This window comes from Neolamprologus brichardi, chromosome 6 (genome assembly GCF_056152115.1).
Source record: "Neolamprologus brichardi isolate AB-2024 chromosome 6, ASM5615211v1, whole genome shotgun sequence".
NCBI lineage: Eukaryota > Metazoa > Chordata > Actinopteri > Cichliformes > Cichlidae > Neolamprologus > Neolamprologus brichardi.
The window spans coordinates 27,224,726-27,247,462 of record NC_142109.1 but is presented as its reverse complement, the minus strand read 5'-3'; the positions used below and the strand labels follow the sequence as shown (position 1 = coordinate 27,247,462).

The 22,737-nt window shown below is 37.5% G+C and overlaps 3 protein-coding genes across 3 annotated transcripts; all 3 read right to left on the bottom strand.

The window, feature by feature from the left end:
* Positions 1–1,867: 1,867 nt before the first annotated feature.
* LOC148102576 (polymeric immunoglobulin receptor-like) lies at positions 1,868–6,998 on the bottom strand. The gene is made up of 6 exons (XM_087841956.1): positions 6,926–6,998; positions 6,478–6,804; positions 5,865–6,185; positions 3,707–3,802; positions 3,545–3,612; positions 1,868–2,966 (listed from the first exon to the last, which is right to left on the bottom strand). The coding sequence occupies exons 1-6, from the start codon at positions 6,960–6,962 to the stop codon at positions 2,814–2,816; spliced, it is 1,002 nt and encodes a 333-aa protein (XP_087698082.1). The 5' UTR covers positions 6,963–6,998; the 3' UTR covers positions 1,868–2,813.
* A 2,200-nt stretch (positions 6,999–9,198) lies between these two features.
* On the bottom strand, positions 9,199–14,041 carry LOC102798434 (polymeric immunoglobulin receptor-like). Its single transcript, XM_087842593.1, has 8 exons — positions 13,921–14,041; positions 13,390–13,716; positions 12,560–12,880; positions 12,133–12,432; positions 11,516–11,575; positions 11,158–11,259; positions 10,993–11,069; positions 9,199–9,415 (listed from the first exon to the last, which is right to left on the bottom strand). Exons 1-8 carry the CDS (start codon positions 14,039–14,041, stop codon positions 9,251–9,253), a joined length of 1,473 nt encoding a protein of 490 aa, XP_087698719.1. The 3' UTR covers positions 9,199–9,250.
* Positions 14,042–17,726: 3,685 nt separating this feature from the next.
* Positions 17,727–22,737, bottom strand: metrnlb (meteorin like, glial cell differentiation regulator b). The gene is made up of 5 exons (XM_006790750.3): positions 22,360–22,737; positions 20,940–21,123; positions 20,629–20,854; positions 19,263–19,322; positions 17,727–18,561 (listed from the first exon to the last, which is right to left on the bottom strand). Exons 1-5 carry the CDS (start codon positions 22,452–22,454, stop codon positions 18,245–18,247), a joined length of 882 nt encoding a protein of 293 aa, XP_006790813.2. The 5' UTR covers positions 22,455–22,737; the 3' UTR covers positions 17,727–18,244.

Genomic DNA, 22,737 nt, shown 5'->3' with positions numbered 1-22,737 from the left:
ACAGGGCTTAAATCTGGGACTCTCCACCATTTGACCCTAGAACTGAAGAAGCTTCTCAGATGAGAGGTGAAACGTCTTCAAGCAACTTAAAGAAGTTCAGACGCTTTTTTCTCCCCAAGCTCCTTAGACTACGATGACCTGGATGACTGAGAACCTTCACAGAAATTATAAACAACACAAAGGATGTGGTAAAGTGAAAACTCAATGCACATACAGGGAGGGCATCTGACTGTTTTACACTCACCAATGTTTTCTTTAGGATGATGTAATGAAGTATAACTATGACCTCACAACTTGGACATCCAGCAGTTGTCGGTCAAAAGGAAACCATAGAAAAACACTGGGATGGGACTATATTTGAACATAACAATGTCATAGTGAAAATATATTAATCGTTTTTTGCTTCTGTCACTTACACTTGTGTTCTAAGCCATCCCAATCTCTACCTGGAGTTATCTGTTCTTATACTTTAAACTACCAAATTCTCATTCCTTCCACGTAAAAACAAATTATGACACAGTGACTTTATTAGACCCTTTCAAAGCATTTTTTTCCATCATCTAATGTTTATGAGGATTTAAATGTATTTGATGTCATGTACGTCTGCTTCCTATTTACATTTGTTCTTTCAGAAGTGTTTTGTGTGCTTTTGTTACTGTTAAATGTTTGGGACAGAAAGCTGCTTGAGAGGAAACTTGAAAAAGAAAATGCTTGTTTTTGTATTTTGTAGTACTCACATTAGAGGTATTTTTATGTAAGCCAGATGCAAAGACAGACTGTCAGAACAGCAGGGATGGAGCATTCTTGGGTGGCCCTTCTCATAAAGGAATTTTAAAATTTATAAAATAGTTGATATATGCCATCTAGTGGTGAAAGAAGTATTGCTAGGCTTTGCTGTCAAAACATTACACGAAATGCTTTGTTTAACCACCCTGTGTCTGAGGAACCAGCATTGACTCAGCCTCAGAAAATGGGGGAGGCTAGTTATGACTCAGACACAAGAACAAGATACTCAGCAGCTAAAGAAAAACATGGAGTGAGAGCCTTTCTCTCAGAGTGTGGAGCTGAAGAATAGGAGTTGGATTCATTTTGAAGGGTGTGAGCTAGCTGATTATTATGAAGGATGCTGTGAGGAGTTAGATATCAAATATTGCATATGTTAACAAAAGAAAACTTAAAAAAAAAAAGAAAAAAATTTGGATGAGATCATTTCATGAGTGATTGCATGACCCTGTCTATCAAAAATAACAATCCCAAAGAAAGACCACAGTAGGTTTGTTCTTAGGAAACTGTTCCTGTAGCCTTTAAACAGCATGTTGAACCATCCAGAATTTATGCAAAGACACTGTGATATAATTTTATTTCAATTTTAATATCTGGATACCCTGAAATGCTTACCACTACAGTCATTTACATTTTTTACACATTCAATATGAATGAGTGATGCTTATTTCGAATACTGCAGCATAATTACTGTATTCAGTGTTACACTGAAACAGCGCCAGCAGAGGGCTCAGTGTGACACACTAAGCAGCAATACTGAAAGAGTTTTGCTTTTCCCTTTTTTTTAATTTCACTCTCAGTTTACTAAAAGTCATAAATGGTTGTACGGCTTAAATGCCTGACCAGAGACCAGTTTCAGAAAATAGGTTTAGTGAAAACTCTTAACTCTTAAACTGCTCAATGGACGGTTTTCTTCAACAGACTTTGAGTTTCTCTGTGACTGCCCTCCTGCTGCAACTGAAGCACCTATTTATTTCCACTTCCAGCAGTGTTAAAGCACCTAGTAGATTGCATTCATGTGTAGTTCAGGTCTTTGCAAACATTATATTTCCATTTAAATGATAGCTCGTAAATCATTCACCAAAACACAAAGAAATGTGCATTTATTTAAAAATAAATAAATAGACAAAAGGGACCATCACATTCTGACAGGTTTTCATGTTAAAATATGTTTACACTTTCAATTGTATGATTCTTGCATAATAAGGCAAAAGACTTGATGTGTCATGGCTGTGTGCAGGCAGGCAGGAGTGGTGGACCTAAGAGCCGGACTCGCTGAGCCAAAACGGACTTAAACAACTCAGATTTACTGCTGGACAGAGAACAAAACCGAAAACTAGTAAAGTGACTAAACTAAACTGGCAGACAGAAAACACAGTGGGGAATGAGGGTGAGCAGACATTAACGATGCAACACTGACACAGAGAAACACCGGCCTAAAATACACAGAAGGAGCAAAAGAGACAGGAGGGAAACACAGCTGGGTCAAATCAGGGCTGACAAGACAAGGGGGAGAAAAACCAGACAGACTACACACAGAACAGGGACTAACAAAGTAAAACAGGAAATACATAACACAGGGAAGCCACATTACGAACACAGTGAGAAAAACACACTACAGTGTAAAAACCATGAGGAAACCCAAAATAAAAAAGGCGGACCAGGGACCATGACATGATGTCCATCAGTGAAAAAAATATTCACACTTGCTTGGTTGAAAAAAAAAAGTATTCATTCACTATTTTAGTTAAAATACAGAAGTCTTATCAATACATTATACTTTAAGGATAAGCAGTAAAACCCACCTGCAAAACATATTCCCTCTGACTGGCACAGCCCGTTTGCTTTTATCTGTAATTTAATCTATAAATATTCACAGGATGTTTTTCATGATAATAATGAAGTAGGGATTGTAAGACAGTGACAATGTTGAACAACAGCGGTACATTGGTGACCACCTCGTGTTAAGGATGAATCAAACAGGATCTGCATACAATTGAGACCCACAGTTAAAGCACATATGTACATATTTATCTTCTCTGAGCTTTATGGTAATTTTCATTGCAGTAGAGTTCTTCAGTTGTAACGTTTTCATAATCTGGTTCATCTCCGCCTGGCTCATCAAAGTGGTTCAAGGCGCTTTGCTGTTTGAAGGTCACCACAAATTCTTGATTTCCATAAATCTAAAGAATCAACAAAGATAGTTAGAGGCTAGGGAACCACATATGCTGCAGAGACCCTGGTTGCAGTCTATGAGTATACATAGGTTCATATAATATATGTAGTGACAACTTTTATTCCAAGAAATATAATAAAAATGTTTTAAATGCAGATGTTTTACATATGACAGATACTGACCGAACCACAGAAGCTGATTTAAAGTAGCTACAAGTTCTAAAACGGGATGACTCCCACACATCATAGCACGACTATAAAATCCATTAATTTGCAGTTAATGTCACATTATGCTAAAGAAGCATAAAACCGGCTGAGTGAGCTCTTCTTTTAAATTTTTCACTTTTCTGTTCTAAACATCACAGTAGTTGATACCACTCTATAACGTTTCTTTTGATCACTAAATCATTTTTAGTTTTAAAAGCTCCTTCTGTCCACAGGCGCCCCTGAGATAACAAGTTTAAATCCAAACCAAAGCAGACTGATAACCAGTTAGCTGGTCAACGTCTCAGTTTAATCAATAATCGTGTGTGTGTGTGTGTGTGTGTGTGTGTGTGTATTATACACATATAGGCTTTGGACTTACTCCACCTTCTTCTGCATCTATCACATCATCTGCTTTGGGTGTATTTCTGCTCATGACAGCTTCAGTTGCTGAAAATACAGTTTAAGAAATGTTTCAGCTCTTTCTGCATGCACATCTGAGTGTAGAGTCTGAATATGTGTGTAAATATAAACTATAGCATACCTCTCACATTGTAACATTTGTACTTATAAATAATAACCAGGACACATATTAGTAAAACCACAGCGACAACAGCGTAAGCTGCGTAGTGCACCGCTTCTGAAAAATAGAAACCAATTAAAAACAGAATAGAAAGTTCCTTTTCAGTTATTGGCATTTCAGCATAACTGTTGATCACAGGTGCACACTTACACAGCTGTTTTGACACTTACGAGCATATTGACTTTACTTGTGCTTAATCCCAGGGGAATTACTCACATTGTAACCATGAACCACATCAACAGACCAACATGCTCATGAAGATATAAGTCTAATAAGCCAATCACGTGTCAGAAACTCAGTGCTCAGTTGAACATTTTATGACTGTTGGAGCCTGAGGGGTCAGTCGGAAAACACTACCTCTAGGGTTTATAGAGAATGGTCTGAAAAAGAGATAATCACAGAAAATTTTAAGTTGGGATGGATTCATTCACATATTTGTTCAAACCAGACACTTATCTCTGCTCCAAACCCATCCAAAAAATCTGAAAAAAAATTACAAATGTTATATATACACTACGGCTCAGTTTTAGAAGTTTTAGAACACCCCAATTTTTACAGTTTTTTATAAAAAATTATGCAGTTTAATGTCTGATTGCACTCTGAAATAGGCGCATACCAGAGGGTATTGCATGGTGCTGCAGAATGCTGTGGTAGCAGTTTTGGTTCAGGGTGCCTCTCACATTGTGGAACCATCCTTTCGCCTCTTTGACAGCATACAAAAATCCTGCGTGATGAACTGAAGATTTCTAATTTAGTTTCCTCAGTCCATAATACCTCCTTCCAGTATTCAGTAGTCCAATGGCGGTGTTTCATGGCCCAGACAAGCCTCTTTGTCTTACTCTTAGCAATGGCTTTCTTGCTGCAACTCATCCTGTCAAACCTGTAGCTCAAAGTCTTCCTTTACCAGATGAAACGGAGACTTCCTTTATTAAGCTGTGCTTGAAGCTGTTGTACAATTACCACTGGATCACTTTGGATTTTACCTCCTTTCACTGGTCTACTTGTTCCTTCAGCCCCTGGTACTTGACAGTTATCTTGTCCTCCTTCTTCTTGATGTCGTGCTCTGGTGGGATTCTGATTTATCTTAGTTGTGGTCCTTTGCTCCTTGTTCAGAGTCTCTTGTGTTTTCCTTTAAGCCAGCCTTTTTGGTAGGATGTCCTGATGTCAGCCACTTCCTCTATCTGTTGATGGTGCATCCGTGTGGTTTGGTCATCCATGACAGTTCCTCCTTCTGTGGCTCATCATCATCTGTATTCAGCTTCCTGAGGCATTCTTGGAGCAGCTTGTCTCAGGATTTCCCGGATGCTCTGTGTTTTATTGTGGATTGTGGCTCCGACACTCACTCTTTCTGTTACTCATAAAGCCTCATATAGCCTATGTAAATTTCAAAGTATTTCACTGGCATAAAGAGAAAAAAATGACATATATAACATAGAAAGTATAAAAAAGGTAATGCATATCTTTTTGTCTTCTATTGTATAAATGATAACCCCCTATATAAACACCTGGGGTTAGCTTTTAGCACTAAATATACTATTAAAAATTGTGTTAGGGGCTGTAGTGGATAAAGCAAGATATGCTTAGTTATGCTTATATAAAGATAGAGATATAGATGGATTGGTGGAAAGATTGATATAAAAGCTGTTAAAGAACTTGTAGGTCAATAGTACTTTCATCATCAGTTTTATATGAAAGAAAGTCAAAAACTACTTTATAATCTGTGAAAAAAATGTAATCACTGAGAGTCTAGAAGAGGCCCTGTCAACGTGGATGCATACTGTGGGAGGTGATGCGTCTGCCTTATTACGCAGTGTTCTCAGCAGTTCCATTTTTGGCAGATTTCTTGCATTTAGTGTGAAACCAGTTGGCTGCTGTACTATTTCATCACGTCAGAGAATTGAATTAAAAACTGCAGTCCATGGTTAACAAGTTGGGTGCAAACAAAGACATTAATTTTGCTGTCATATACACAACTGTTCAACTTAAATACTGACAGCTGAATCTTGGTGTACTTTCCTCCAAGTATTTAAGAATCACATTCAACTTTATTAAAGAGATTTTTACAGAAAACAGTGTTTTATTTTGGCTGAATTAATGACATATAACGATGACCTCTCACCTTTGACTTCCAGCTCAACAGCAGAGAAAACATCCAGGTCCGAGTTTCTTTGGACACCACAGAGGTATGACCCTGAATCACTTTTGGTCAAACTGTTAATGGTCACTGTAAATTTTCCCGAGATTTTGTCATCATCGAGTCTGAATCGTCCATGTTGTCTGCTATGAGAGGTGATCAGTGCCTGCCGACGACATGTGGCGCGCCGATTTCCTCTGCAGATGTACTTCAGGTTGTTCTGGTACTGAGACTCATACAGACAACTGATGGACTCAGAATATCCCTCATAGCTTTCAAGCTTGGTCATATTGTCACAGCAGCTGTCTGTCAAAAATATAAACAGAATCAGAAAATGTTGCATAGCCACAGAATAGAAAGAGGATGTTTTATATTTAGCTTGCTGCAACAAGATTGCCTGAGACCCAGAGTTTGTGTGATTTAATCAGTGTCACAGCAGCTGTCTGTCAAAAAGATAAAGGAAATAATCCTTTACACATTATATTTTAATTTTATGTTACCTTGTAATCACTGGAAACACAAACTTGATTATCTTTAACATCATCTTAATTATTTTACTTCATTATAAAATACATTTTGAGAAGAAGAATGTATTTACCTGGCATTAATTTCAGCTCGACTTCAGTGTAGATATCTTTTCCAAATTTGCTCACCCCACACCAGTATTTGCCAGCATCCACAGAATGAAGATCAAAGATGGTTGTTGTGAAGATTCGTGCTGTTTTGTCATCATGGATAACATATTTGTTTTTCCTTGATTCTGATGTTTTAATAAGAACATCACCGTTACCACAGTTGTTCTTACACAGATACTTCTCATAAGACTCATAACCCTGGCCATAGGAGCAGGAAACGGTAACCTCACTCCCCATATATCCAGTCACATGGATTCCCCCTACTGCACCGATCACACACCTCAGAGCAACTGTAAAGTAAAGACAGTATAAAAATGTAATAATTATTTGTTTTGTCATGTCGAAAATCATGTATAATAACATTCCCAATAACAGATTTGTTATTCTTCTGTAGCTATTTAAACTACTTACTACAAAGGGTGAACAGCAGGTTTTGAAGGATCCACATCTTTGCTTTGTTTAATCAAAACAGAAACTTGACAGGAATGACTCGCACACAACAGGGAAGCCAGGGTGGAGCTAGACTATCAGTACAGAGGTGACTGGACCTCTTCTAGAGGCATTTTAAGATTTGTAACTGACGTATGCCTCCTAGTGTTGAAAGAAATATCACACTGTTAAAGTTAGGTTTTGCACTGAAATTGTTAACTGTAAGTATTTAAGTGTATTTAGGAAACTGTGCTTAAAGAACTGAAACTAAAATCACTCGATAAACAGGCCCCTTGAGTTTCATATCTTATTATCAATGTTGCATTCACATAAAAGAAGCACAGCAAACATGCATTTTATTCTCTGTTAATTATGTTAATGGTTCAGAAGCAACAGTCTTAGAACTTAAACTAACACCACCACAATGCTGCTTTATCCAACCAGTAGCCAAACCAGAAAACTAAAACTGCTGAATTTGCCAAAGGGCCTCCTGGGACCTGGTGTCCACATATGCGGACATCACGTTTTGGGTTGTCTAGACCAAAATACAAATTAATCTCTACAAGGGCATGATATCGACTTACGAGGAGATTATACTACCACTGTTCTATTGAAATTTAAAATGAATGTCCTCATATGTGGATCTCATTTTTCTCAGAAACAAAAATCCCCCCCAAAAAATCTGGTAATTCTTTGTTTTTACTTTCATCAGGTCCCAATCAGCCCAAATAGCAAAGAAGAATTAAAAATGCATGGCATGAAAGAGTTTGGGTCTCAGGAGGTTAAAAAGCTGGGTCCTTGAAAAGTTGGTCTAATTTCACAAGAAATGTCAATTATTAGAACAATTATCAAAAAAAAATTTCATTAAATTTGGTCAGTAAAACAAGAATTTCTACAGTCACAGTTCTAAAAAACTCCCCGTATATTTGGTAAAGCAGCTAACTAGTTTTGTCAGATAATGCTAATATAGCAACTATCATCCTTCTTGGTTTAAGCTTGGTAGCACAGCTGATAACACCCATGTATGCCAACATTTTCTTAAATGTTCCCGGTTCTCTTGTCATATTGTGCTTTGGAATTGTATTTGCCTTCTATTGTGATGCAATGAGCACAAAACAGATTTGTTCATAGAAAACTTTTAGCTGATTTTCTCTTTAAGCAAGTGGGTGACATATCCAGATCCAGCGTGAGAAGTGTGCAGTTATTTTTATATTTAAAAGTTTCCTTTGCAATATGCTTACCACTACAGTCACTTCTAATTTTCATAGAAAGATTCATCACAAAAGAGGAACAACAGTCATGTTTTTCTGTCGTCTTTATTTCTGTCTGTCTGGAAAGTCCAAAATGGTCCCCAGGAAAAGGAAATCGAATCATTTCAAATACCGTCATAATTGTTCACTTTATGCCCATAACCAATTATTTGGTGCCACATCATTAGTGAAAAGTAAAAAGAAGTTATAATATTATATATACCATTTATTTTTAAAAATTACAATAAAATGAAAGGTAAGAATTAAAGTTTTGCAAGAAACATACTTGAATGCAATCTTTATTCCTATTAACAAGTGATGCAAACTGCACTCTTGTAAAATACTGCAGTAAAATTACTGGTGCTGTAACCACAGGGTCACTGTGCCACACTAACCAGTGACAATGAAAGTGAGACTTTTTGAAGGAAGTTGATTTTTTTTTTTAATCTCCTCAGAAGAAAATTCAAATTGATGGTTTCATTCAAGTGGCACCAAACTCTCTAGAAGTTAGAAAAAAGTTTCCTACATAGAAAAATAAGAAAAACAAAACAATAATAATATAAATACATCATTATAAATTTAAGCAATACAATACTGCGGTTATCTTACTTAGTACTGTGGTTGTACTACCAAAATTAAACCAAGCATTACCAAAAATGTACGTCGGTTAATAGAAGCACTCCACGGGGGAAACCTGCCACATTTGTGCAGATATTAGATGGTTACATGACACATGTTGATGAATAATGTTTACTTTTGTCTGTAAAATTGAATCCAGTAACTGCTTGTGTCAGAAATCTTCAATTGCAACCAATGGAAAAAAAATGAAAAATGCAATAATTACATTTAATTTTTGGCTGGTTTCTCACAGTTTCAGAAGCACAGTCCACATCATGCTGTCAACAGCAAGCAATACCTTAACCTGAACAGGTTTAGTGTGCTAACGCAGTGAAAACAGCAAAAGAATAAAAAACAAAGGAACATTTATTAAGTGCAAGCCCTGGTGAACAAAACACTTTGAATCTGTTTTTGAATGTATGCACAGATGTAATTACTCTCATCTTCTATTGGCTTTATGGAAATCTTCATTACAGTAGATTTCTTCAGATTGTGTGCAGTTTTCATAGTCTGGTTCATCTTCACCTGCATCATGATAGTCGTTACAGGCACTCTTGGAGGTTTGCTTCTCTGAATACCTCACAACTTCATCGTTTCCATAAATCTATTCAGAAACCAATGGAAAACACATGACAGTGTTATGGAAACATTTTATAAAGCAAACATAAAAAAACAACAACATTTTTTTCTGGCACCACTTTCAAACTAAGATTGTCTTATGATCTGATTTCACCACTAATGAGTAAAACCACATCTATCCAGACTCACAATATGAAGAATTATAGTAAGAGATGCGTATAAAATACACTATGTTTGACCAACAATTAAATTCTGATAGAACCCTAAGGGCAAATAATGTTTCAAATATTGCTGCAGATAAATTCCAAAGTTTACCCAAGTTTTAGGGTGAAAAGAAGTTAAAAAGTCTAAAACTGGATGCTTCCCGCATGTTCTCAGCTCAACATCATAGAAAGTATAAAGCTGCAGCTCTCTTAAGTGTAGCCTGTGGACCAGTGTCTGTCATCAAAAACATTTCGTGCTACCCCCAAATACCTCAATGAGACAATCCACTACTATAATTTTTTTTAGTTTTAATTTCACACTGTAGAACTGCAAAACCAGCAAAGGGACTACTTCTCTTTTTTCTCTTATGTTTTCAAATCTTAACTGATTATTTCTTCCTTAAACCGTGCTTGTTGTTGTGATAACTAATTCAAATCAGTTTTAACCCTATAAAATCCCCACAATTTCAAGATGAGCATCACGTTTTGTCATCAAATCACTGTCACACCTGTTGCAATTATGGTGATTTTAAATGTGGTTACTTAATTATTTGATCCTATATTAGTTTTGAACATTATTAGTGTTTGAATTCTTGAGTTAAATGTAAACGTGTTTTTTTGTGGTCACACAGACATTTAAGTTTAATATTTTGATCAAATCCTATATTATTGCTTATGTTCATCCTTAAGTTCAAACACCTGTTTTGTAGAATTTTTCTCCAGGTCTCTCAGTGATATCATGCTCAGAACAGTAAGGGTTATAAGGCATTTGCCTGCAAATCTCTTGCTCTCCAAGTGAAATTGCTTAAAAGAATTTGAATTGCAATTTTGGTGATCTGTGACCTTTACTAAACACCAACACTGTCACATGACAAGACTGAAGCTGTGCATAGCAGTAGCAGTGCTTTCATCTAGTGTCAAACTGATGTTTGACATAATTCTGCTCTGTTAAATTATAAAAACTCATAAACGATTAAATGTTTATGATGTGGGACGCCTTGTAATTCCCTTACAGTTACAGTTATGTTGTTACTTGCATTACAAAGGTTCTTCAGTTATATGTGCACCAGTTTGATAGAGTGGGGGAAAAAACATCCAAACAAACATGCTTTGCTCTTCCTGCTCACTCGTGCTACAATCAACTGATTTCAGTTCATATGCAGGAGGAGGAGGATATAGTAGGGCTGTACAGCTTTGGAGAAGTGGAGATACGAACATTACTTTTATTTTTATTGGAAAAAATAAACAAAAACAAGAGTGTGAACCAATGTCCTTCAGAAAGCCTGGAGAACTTTTAAAAAATTACATGAAAGTATTTTGCAAAGTACTGTATTGAACACAGCTAAGAATAGTTAGTTAGTTGTGATATAGTGAGACTTGTTGTCTGCTGTTGTCTTACGCCATTTTCTGCTGCACCCATTACTTCCTCTAAGCCTCCTGTCTTTGATGTATTTCTGTTCATGACAGCTTCATTACCTGAACACACACAGCATAAAACGTGGTTATGTTCTTTTTGCATGTACATTTCGGTACATTTGTGCATGTCTATGAATCCAAAATATACCTTTTATTTTCTGACGTTTGCACTTATAAACTATGAGCACAAGGACACATATAAGTACCAGCAGCACAGCGGGCACAGCGTAAACCACATAGTGTCCTGCATCTGAAAAACAGAAACCAAAACAGAAACAGTAAAAAAAACATCCTCAAACATTATCCTTTGTGATAATGTTTCTTTTTATTGATATTTACTGTTGGCCACGGGTCACACACTCTCTGTTTTGCCATGAAACTATAACTAGTTCCAAAAAGTATCCATAGCTTATGGAGAGGTAAAATATTTGATCTCACAACATTGATCAACAGCACTATAGACTAAAAGATGTGTACTGTATATACTGTACCCTTCATAAGTTTACCTGAAATTTGTGCTGGTGTTTCCACTGTGGAAGCTCCATTGCCGGAATGCTGCTGAAAGACTGTTGGAGAAACAAGGCTCTTAGCAACTTTTTTTTAAAAAATAAAGGAAGGAGTAGAAATCTAGCAGTCAGTTAAGTCTTTCTGAAAGTATTCACTGAGCTAAAGTTAGACTTTAACTAATTTAAACAGTAAAACACCCTGTTATAGGTGCATGTTTTTCTCATTTGAGAATTGAATGAATTGAACCATCATTGAATCATCATATATATATTTTCATTTTCGGTAATATTTCATTAGAAAATAGAATAATTAGTTAGAATAATAATATGTTTATGTATAATAATAATGTTTCAGCTTTTAGCTTGGAGAACTAAGTACACAATCAGAAGTACTTCTGCGAGGCTAGAAGAGGCTGTGTCTATATTTAAGCCACCAAAAAAGTGTAAGTAAGCAGCGGTAAATGAGGTTTTCAGTAGTCCTAGTTTTACACGAGTGTCCTCAGTCATCACGCTACAAATGACACGATGACTAGACACACTGACACAATGGTCTGAGAATAGGGTGTAACTTACAGCTCTAACCATGTTATTTTCATGTACACAAGTATTCGTCTCACCGACTGAAAGCTGAATCCTGGTGTAGTTTCCATGGCTCCACTGAGAGTCTGACCCACACCAGTATGTCCCAGTATCATCTGCTTGTATCTTTGTGATCGTCACTGAGAAAGAGCTGGAAGAACCATTATCTTCTATTGTAAATCTACTTTGACTCGCCACCATGTCTGTGCATTTGTTGCGATGGTCTCCCTTACAGAGGAACTTCCTGTTATACCGATGTTGTGGAGGATAGGGACACTGAAAAATTAGTGGATGTCCTACAGTACCATTTATTTGACTTGACTTGACACAGCACCACTCTGTCAGATTGAAAGACAAAATTGTGAAATCACAAACTATTCAGCTTTCCTAAAAAGTGTTTTGCAGAAAACTGTACTGTAAGCTGTCTTTCAGTTGGTGTAAAGTGATATTATTATGACCTCTCACCTTTGACTTTCAGCTCAACAGCAGAGAAAACATCCAGCTCAGAGTTTCTTTGGACACCACAGAGGTATGATCCTGAATCACCTTTGACCAAACTGTTAATGGTCACAGTGAATGTTCCTGACACTTTGTCATCATCAAGTCTGAATCGTCCATTTTGTTTGGTGTCAGAGGTGATCAGTGCCTGCTGCAGACATGTGGAGGGCTGGTTTCCTCTGCAGATGTACTTCAGGCTGTTCTGGTACTGAGACTCATACGGACAACTGAAGGACTCAGAATATCCCTCATAACTTTGAACTTTGGTCACAGTGTCACAGCAGCTGTCTGTCAAAAATATAAACAGTGTCAAATGACATGTTAGAGTCGCAGAAGAGCAGCATAACATTTTTATATTCAGGTTCTTGTGGGGTTTTTTCTTGCTTCACATGCATTTGTGCTTTCAGATAGGCATTGATCTCTATTGAGAGTTCACCGCCCACAAGCTTGAGATTACCACAATCATTTTCAGCGGAAATAAATGATCAAGGCTGCTCTGTTTTTTTCAACATCATTTGGTTAGGTGACATATAATAGGTCACCAAACCAATATATATAGGTATAATAGGTCACCTATTATATATATATATATATATATATATATATATATATATATATATATATATATATATATATATAATTAATAACATTTAAAATCATTTTAATGTTAATGTATCATTAATGTATTATGTTAATGTTTTAACATGTGTTAATACATGTTAATGTATTATTTGTTATTATTAGACAAGATCACACAGACAGACAGACAGATTAAAATTAGTCGAGTGATTATTTACCTTGTACTAATTTAAGCTTGACTTCAGTGTAGATATCTTTTCCAGTTCTGGTCACTCCACACCAGTATTTCCCAGCATCGGCAGAATGAAGATCAGAGATGGTTGTTGTGAAGATTCGTGCTGTTTTGTCATCATGGATGCTGTATTTGTTTATCACTGGATTTGATGTTGTAACAAGAACATCACTGTCACCACAGTTGTTCTTACACAGATACTTCTCATAAGACTCGTAACCCGCATCATAGGAGCAGTAAATGTTAACCATACTCCCCACATATCCAGGCACATGGATCACCCCTACTGCACTGATCACACACCTCAGAGCAACTGTAAAATCATGAAAATATATTAAAAAAATACATATAATTATTTATTTTGTCAGAGCAAGATTCATGTATAACATTCCCGAGCCTAATGAAAGCTGTTTTTCTGACCTTAACTACAAAAGAAAAAAGATTTAATGCATTTAAATCTAAATCTTAAATTTGTACTCTTCATCTGTTTACTTTTGTAGCTATTTAGACAACTTACTGCAGATGGTGAACAGCAGGTTGTGAACGATCCACATCTTTGCTTTGTTTCGTAGAAACAGAAAGCTGACAGGAAACGTACTGAAAATGTGACACCCACAGTTTGAGCTACTACATGCCATTGGCAGTACTGAAGCTTTCACTTCTGCATTGAGATCCAAATGTTTTTCAACTCGTGCTCATTTGCATTTTTTTTTAAATGTAGAAATTTTTCGACATTCTTTAATGTAATTCAAAGTGATTAGACTGCTACTAAAAAATGACTTCTGTCTGATGAATTGCGGGAACATTGTGCCTTTGAACTAAAACGGTTCAGCTGACAAATTTAACATTTAGAATAGAATTTTATTTTCCTGCCACTGAGGGGCAGTACAACCTAATATCATAATAAGAAGGTTCATGTACAACAGGACCATGACTGATTAATATTCCCTGATTAATACTGATTAATAATTTTACATTGTGTTAAAATAGCTCTGGATTTATATTGTTTGCAGGATTTGTTTACAAGGCTTTGAATAGTTTTTCATTTTTGTGATTTCCAGTGCAAATCAATTTGGGTCACCATCATTAACACTCTAACCATATGGTATTAGAATATTTATTTATTATTTATTATCATTCTCAAACATGTTGATAATTTGACGATAAAAGGTCATTTTTAACTGATATGCATCAAAAACATTTACCTCTTTTTCCAGAATTATTCCTTCTTTCCTTCTTCATTTCGTTTTTGTCTTTCTTTTAACAAATATCATTCAAAATATTAATAGTTAATAATAGTAATAGTTAGAAGTTAATAATTAGATCATGCTTTCTCAATAATTTTGTCAAGATCACTGCGGAACACAGTCACAGAAACACAAAAAAAGAATTTCAGTAAATGTCACGCTGCATCTACTTCTGTTTACTAAAGATGTTTTTTTCCCATACTATATTTAAAGATTAAGTGCATCAGTCTCTAAAGACTCAAGAGTGTTATATACATGCCCCTTCACACCCCTATACCCCCCCACCACACACACACACACACACACACACACACACACACACACACACACACACACACACACACACACACACACACACAGCCTTCTCCTTCAGAAACCAGACATACTTACAACCTAAAATATTGTGCCACCATGTAAAAAGCACTGACCCCACCCTGACCAGTGCATTATAAAATGCCACTGGTAGTATACAGTATGTGGGTGGAAGCATGCATGTGTATTTTCCCTGAGCTCAGCCATTCCCCGGACTCCAGCTGACCGCTCAGCTGTGCCCCTTGCATACTGCAGCACAAACTGTTTCCATATCTCACACACTCTCACAGTTAAAGGTTAGCATTAAGACCCCCATGCAGAAGGATAAGTGTGTCCCGAATTAGCGAGGATGCCAAGGCAAGCTGGACCATTGCCAAGATGGGTTGCCAGGGGGTATTGGGTGTTTGCTATTGTGGGTTGGGTTTCTGCAGTGTAGCCTGTGTGCATGTTGGCAGTGCGCAGGGCGCGTGTGTTGTGGTCTTCTCAAACTACAACCCAAGACAAGCACACCTATGCAACACACACAGAACCTTAGTATGTTAAGATGTTCTACACTGTTATATAGAGCTGACCCTCTCAGGTCTCTATCTTTAGCTTTAATGGTATGTGTTGATGCCTCTCTATATGTCTCTACATGTTAACAGAAAGTAAATAACAGAAATTAACCTTGTTTTATAGATTAAACAAAAAGATGAAAAAAATTAGCATTCGTACAGAGGAAAAAGTTTGGAAACCTTGCCCAGTAATAAATAATAATGAAATAACTTGTCTTTACCTTACAATATAAAGTGCCTTAAGTTAACTGTTGTTGCAATTTCTGAGGTAAAAGGATTTTGCTGTAACATGACAGAATGTGGAACAAGTGAAACGCTGTGAGTACTTTCCATGTACATCTTATGAAAGTATCCTATTATTTTAAAAATGATATTAGTATTCAGTTCCTCATAGTTTTTCACTCAGATCCATCCTCACTTATGACAAATAGCACTTACAGCACACATCGTATATTAGCTGCATGTTAAGCTAGCCATCGATGACAACTTTAACTCTGTGTCCTTGTACTTAGTTTTTGATCAGTTAAGAAGTCCAGTTCTGGTTGTGTTTTTCTTCTAGTTTCTCGGCAGTTTTAACCCACTCAACTTTTAACCCACAATTGTTTCCATTAAACCTGAATAATCCAGTCTTTAAAATTTACTATCTGTACACACCATCAAAGGTCAGATTATCTCAGCCTTCAGTGTTGAACATTCTTTGTTTCATGTAGCTCTTGTGAGTCATCCAACTTTCTAAAACTGCAGTATAAAGTTGCTGAAGTGTTTGTGGAAGTGCTCAGCAACAGGTTTAAAAGCTTTGTTGATTTCAGTATATAGTATTTCAGTATAATGAAGATAATGAGGATGAATTACTTCTATTACTGTGTCATGCATTAAGCAATATGCCCAGCACGTAGGCTTACAGACAGCAATAAAGAAAAAGAAACCCGAGCGAGGCACCATCGCAATTTAAAAAAAAATAAAAGTAGAATAATCCAACCTTATGTTTGGATTGACTGAGGTATTTGTTTGCTTGGCTAACCATTTTTATGAGCTGAGTGAAAATTTCAGACTGAGGACATTTTGGACTGTAATCACTTTAAGACACATCTTCAAAGAGATGTTTGAAGGTGCAGATGTAGTTTAATAATAAAGGTTAGAAATATGTTTAGGCATTCTGTTGTGATGAGCTGAGGTAAGGGCCTGGGGAATCATTATCTTAACAAGTGTCCTCACAACAATAGTTAAACAAACGTGTGTGTGTGAAAGGGGAACATTCCATCCATTCTTGGTCTTCCTGAGGAAAGAGCAAAAACATCACACACACAAACTGACACACACACACACACACACACACACACACACACACACACACACACACACACACACACACACAAACTGACACACACACACACAGACTGTTGACAGCAGGCAGCAGGAAAGGTGCACATACACGCCTCTAAGGTCATTCACACATCCGCCTCGTCTTTCAGCTCTCCGCCCATCAAGCCTTAGTAGTTTCAGCCATCAATCCATCTGGCAGCCCCTTTTTATTTTGGCAGACATGCTTCTCCTGTCATTAGGCTACAATTCAAAACTACTCCTACATTAAGTATACAATGAATATCCTGTACCTTTAGGACTGTACACTGTAGAGGTTTTGTTTAGTATAAACTTGAAAATTTGAGAGAAAAACATTAGCACATTAGTATCTGAGCTACCCGGATTATTATGGTGGAAAATATAATTGCTTCCACTTCTCTCACTCAGTAGTGAACACACACACACACACACACACACACACACATATACATGTGCAGGGAAAGCAGATGCCAAACAGAACAGTGGCTCATCAAAGCTCCACAGGGGCAGCAACGCCAGCACTGACGCACTGCTGCTCTCCTGCCAGCTAATGGTCACTGAGCACTCATAATAGTTTTTTTCTTTTGGTTAGTTAGGTGGATAATAAGTCTTTGTTTGCATCCATGTGGGTGGACGGAAAGCCTGGTAACTTTTGGTCCTTCACTTTCTGTTCCTGCTACAAACTTCACTTGTCAGTTGTTTTCAATTATCCGCATGCCAGCCACACTAAGCCCCTTTGTGCCGTGCAGTATCTGACAAATAGTAGCAGATTTGTTAATAAATTATAAACAAGGCCCCTCTATCAGGACATAGAGGTCATACTAACACATTCACAACCTGAAAAACACGCCAAGTGTGTACCTTTTTGGTGAGATAACGACACATATCTTTATTTTCTGTAAATATGTACAGTCCCTTTCAACTCATTAGCAGCACACACACACAAAGACTCACAGAGCTGCGTACTATACACTTCTGTCAGAAGACTCCTAAATTTTACAGAAAGCTTTTTACAAAGCAAACTTTCATTTCAAGAATGAGCAGTATCATCAAGAGAATAAAAATGTTAACCAGGTAGGCACGAGTTTAAATTTAAGCCTCTCGTTCCTTCTTTCACTCACAGTCACTCATGCACAGATTTACAAACATATTTACATATGCAGTAGCAAAATAAAGCCAAAGGGACATTTCGGTTTAAGTAGCACATTGGCTATTAAAATGTCATAAAACTGATAAGATTCTGAAGACGTAGCCTGTAACGAAAACAATAAATCTGTAAGATTCCTTCCAGTCCCTTATTGACCCATCTTCCAAATTGTAACCTTTGCGCGTTTTCTTCGCTGACTGAAGCACTCCTTGTTTAAAATCAGAGCCGAGAACAGATCTCTCAGTTTGTGTCTACTTGACATGGGTTTGTTCCTGCATTTTGTACTTGGATGTACAGCTTTAGAAAGTCTTTGTAGCGTGGTGCACAGCCAAGCCAGGCTTCTCCAAAATGTACAGAGCCAGTCAAAAGATACTCATCCCCTCCAGGACGCACACTGCACTGTGCAGGAACATTGATACGACCACTCCAACTCCGTCCTCTGGCTCCACCCCAAGCAAACACCCTGCTCTTTTGGTGAAACAGTCGTCTCAGAGTCACTGTCGCCAGGGAGTGCTTGTTAGTACCTGGTGCGACGCCTTGGAAGACACCACTGCCAGCTACAGAGAAGGAACAGTTTTAATAAAAGAAAATTTAATCAACAGGTTAAAATTAAATAAACTTCAGAAAGCAATGAAAGCTTTTTTCAAAATTAAAAAAAAACTGCTCTCATAACCTCCCTACCCTGGTGTACTGCTAATATCAGAGTTATATAACTGTGCAAGTCTGAGTCTTTCTGTTGACTTTGTAAACTATAAATGTTCTATTAAAAAGATGAAAAATTAAGAGAACATTTAGACTAAATCTATACATGATTGTCAGATTCATAAAAGCAAGAAAATGCCTCAAGAACACAGGCTTATGCATTAATTAACACTGTGAGCAAGCGAGATACAATTATATCCCATTACATTTTGTTTAATGTCTGAGTACATTTGTGCCAAATCAATATGATTAGGAAACTGATCAAAGCTGTTGCAGTCTGGGCTGCATGTGCCGACATTTCTGGGAAAGTATGGTGTGTAGTTTTATGCTATAGCTATGGAGTCATTTTAACACAGTACTATAAATTTAACATAAGAACACTGCACTACATAATTCCAATTTAGTTTTTGGTGTGACATTTTCTTTCTAGTTTCCTGAATGGCAATAATCTAATCCAAGGCTTAAATTCCAAACCTTTAAAAGGTAATAAGCAAAGTATATTTTGCAAAATGTGAAATCAATTATTTAATCTGTATGCATGTGGATATTTATTTACCAAAGTCACTAGTACACACAGCCATGAGGACCTCTTCATCTGAACAAGGCTTGCAGGCGACTGAAATTGAAAATATGACAACAACAACAAAAAACACTTTAATAAAGAGCTACTATAAAAAAGACAAACATTTTTCCTTAGTTTGTGTATTTTTATCTAATCTAGTTTCCCATTAATCTATTTCACTCTCAAAGTCTTGGTGGGTTTTTCTTAGATATCAGACATCAAAAGAGGTATAGAGAGCATGTGAATGAATACAGCAGGTGAGGGAAGAGATATAGCTGGAGAATTACCCCTTGACCCTGCCAGCTATAAAAACAGCTATAAAACACCAAGGCACACTGACACACACACTTAGACAGGAAGTTTCACTGGGAAGGCTTTCTTCGCTCTCATAAAGATAGTCCAGTGCGACTCTCCACCCACCACAGTTCCTCTCAACACCACTTCCCTCATATGGGTGGGCTACTCAAATTTTCCTGTTCTAATGGGGGTGGCGAAGATCTGCTCTTGATTGACAGCTGGGAGACGATTGGCTGACCCTTGTGCTTGACCCTAGTGAGACCTTTCGATTGGCTTGCTTGTTTTTATATGTCTGGCTGATACAGGGAAGAGTGGGAGTGAGGAAGTGTGTGAGGGGGGTGGGGTGTCAGAAAAGGGGCTACTTCAAGGTGGGATGAAGAAACAAGGGTGAAACAGTAATGAGGCCTCATGCTTACCAAACCTTTTTTGTTTATCCAGTTCTGGTCTGTCAGCCTCATTTCACGTTACTAAACTGCCAGCTATGAGTAACATTTTACCAAGTTACCAAAAGATTGTGGACAATTTGCAAAACCATGTGAAAATTGAGCTGCAATCACTGGGAATTTATTTGAGTTTACATAATACAATTAATATTTGTCCTTTTTCAGTGTTTAAGTATCATTTAAAATTAGGAAATTGTCACTGCTGTCTGCTCATTATTTAAACTTTAGATATCATTTCTCACAAGAAAGCTCAATATGGATTCTGGTGACATATCAGTTTATTATTGCATCATTAATAAACTGTTCTTTATATAGTCCCTGCTTACAACAAAGTCAATTAATTTTTAATGTTATGTGAAATTAATCTAAAATATTCTGGATTTTATAGCTTGATATTTGAGCAAATAGAGAAATAGGTTTCAGTATTTGATCTTTAATGAGTTTTATGAACAGTAACACTGAATACTGGGACTGAGTACTGAATACCGAGAGCTAAGAAAAGTAGCATGCATCAAGAGGAAATTACTCAGCATTACATCAAGTTACCAGAAAATGAATTTCACCAGTCACACAAGAGCAAAACACAAAATAATGAAAAAGAAAAAAATGCAGGCTGTTACCTAAACCAGGTTGCAGGTATGGGAACATGTGCATCGCTGGCCCCTGACTGGGCACCAGCTCATACTGGAAAGCTGTGATCCTCCGGCTGATGTCTGCCTGTGGGATAGCCTCCACAAATAGCACCCCCTCTGCCAGGCTGAAGCAATGCACTGTTCCCTGAGCCTGGTCCTTTTCTGCCAGCAGCAGCCTCAGATCCCCTGAATGCTCCAGGTACACATGAGAACCCTGAACAAGGTGGGCCAAGCAGACACATTCAGAACTCCTGATTATACACTAAGGCTTGTTTCTCAACGTTGGTCTCATACTCTACCTGGGAGTAAACTTGAGGTTTAATGCACACATGGAGACCTGACATATGACCTGGTGAAGGCTCTATGTTTGGTCTCAGGTTGACAATGATGGCCCCTGTGGGGTAAAGCCACTCTAGAGATCCCTGAGAGCAGCGAAGGTAGACCTGCTCCACATCTCTGCGATGGGACTCATGGCTCAAACCGCTGTAGAGAAAAAGACAATGATTTTTTTTTTTTATCACATATGGCTGTATAAAAGGACTATAATAGGACTACATCATCAAATCAACCTTTAACCAGTACTACAGAGATTGTACTCCTAGGCTACAGAATCCAGACAACATTTTTGTGGATGTAGAAATTTGTAAACAATATACAGGTACATTTAGTAAAGAAAATAAGAGAGAGAAAAAATACTATACCAAATTCAATACATTTCAATATTGCTACCGTTCTGATTCATTTACATGTTGAAAGGGAGTGCGAACGTGCTGAACAAACAAAGTTAAAGAAACATATAGAAGGGATTAAGACGCCGATGAGGAGAACTCCTGCAGCTGTCTGCCAGCAAATCTCTCACTTGTCTCTTGTGCTGATAAGCCGCCTCAGCATCAGGGACTAATTAAGTTGTTAGAAGTTTAAGGCTGATGAACTTTACAACACAGAGTGTAAAGAACAGGCTTTCATTTTTTATGACTTGGGGACTTGGAGGAGTGATCAAAGGCGCCATGTGGCTGTATTTACTTAAGATAGGAGCTAGATTAGAGACATTCCTGTGATCATGCATACATAAAATCTTAAAGGAAGCATTTTTAGAGAAACTATAGAGAGGAACACTGTCAAAATAAACCAATGAAAATCACTCTTATGATCTGTTTGTCATATTGACACTTTCCTTTTCGAGAGTATTGACTGAGCTAAAAAAAAAAAAAGAAAAAAAAAAGAAAATCCAGTAAATGAATTAAGGATTAATAATGAAATGTGACGTCATTACATTTCTCAGCAATAACCACAAGCACTTCCAAAACATCTTCTGTTTTCACTGACATTTCTTTCACTTATTTTACTGTGAGCCATGAGGGCTTCTCTTGAACATAAAGTTAAATCTTACTAAAACATGTAACTACTCATCTAACGCCGAAACCACGCGTAACAACAGAACTGGCTCAAAGAAACACTTATCCTTTTAACACACGGTTGAATTTTCTTTCTTTCATCACTTGTGGAAAAACACGGGGTAAGTAAACAGCACATTAAGTCACAAGATTGTTTTAACAAAACCTTAATAATCTACGCCTATATGAATGAACCATGTGTTGTCCGTGCCATCACTTAAAACGGCGCAATGCTTCAAGATGATCAGGCTGACATTCACAAATTAAAAGATATCTGCTCCTGAACTGATATGACCACAAATCCTTTGTTCGTCTCCATCCTCACCTTCCTCGCCAGCTACACTGATCGCTGGAGTACTGTGCCACCGCCCGACACAGCAGCACAGCTGCGACCCAGTGCGCAGCCCACGGCCGGAGCATGGTGGCCTGTCTGCCCCAGCGGTCACCGGATCCCGCACAACCACACAACACCAGACCAGCCCAACTAGCTGCGCGCTCTGTAGCCCCCGAAACAAAAGTATCCAGTTAAAATATCACACAAAAATACTCCTCTGCACGCCTGCGGGCTACATTGCTGGATCAACCGAGGTAAAAGTTGCGACTGAGGTTGGAAAGCATCAGGACAAGAAGTCTGTAAAAGGAGTAGTGCGCCCACAGCAAGACAACAGAGCCTATTCAAAAAAAAAAAAAAAACTTTCGCTCT

Bases quoted from the DNA above. Each gene is read 5' to 3' on its own strand.
- LOC148102576 (XM_087841956.1), bottom strand. From the start codon at position 6,962: ATGTGGATCCTTCAAAACCTGCTGTTCACCCTTTGTA. The intron at 3,803-5,864 runs GTGAGAGGTCAT...TCTATTTTTCAG, and splicing joins TGTTGAGCTGGAAGTCAAAG to AAGCGGTGCACTACGCAGCT. The intron at 2,967-3,544 runs GTAAGTCCAAAG...TTGATTCTTTAG, and splicing joins TAGATGCAGAAGAAGGTGGA to ATTTATGGAAATCAAGAATT.
- LOC102798434 (XM_087842593.1), bottom strand. From the start codon at position 14,041: ATGGCATGTAGTAGCTCAAACTGTGGGTGTCACATTTTCAGTACGTTT. The intron at 12,881-13,389 runs GTAAATAATCAC...TATTTTTGACAG, and splicing joins CAAGCTTAAATTAGTACAAG to ACAGCTGCTGTGACACTGTG. The intron at 9,416-10,992 runs GTAAGACAACAG...GTTTCTGAATAG, and splicing joins TGGGTGCAGCAGAAAATGGC to ATTTATGGAAACGATGAAGT.
- metrnlb (XM_006790750.3), bottom strand. From the start codon at position 22,454: ATGCTCCGGCCGTGGGCTGCGCACTGGGTCGCAGCTGTGCTGCTGTGT. The intron at 21,124-22,359 runs GTGAGGATGGAG...TTTTCTCTACAG, and splicing joins CAGTGTAGCTGGCGAGGAAG to CGGTTTGAGCCATGAGTCCC. The intron at 19,323-20,628 runs GTAACAGCCTGC...TTTCAATTTCAG, and splicing joins ATACCTGCAACCTGGTTTAG to TCGCCTGCAAGCCTTGTTCA.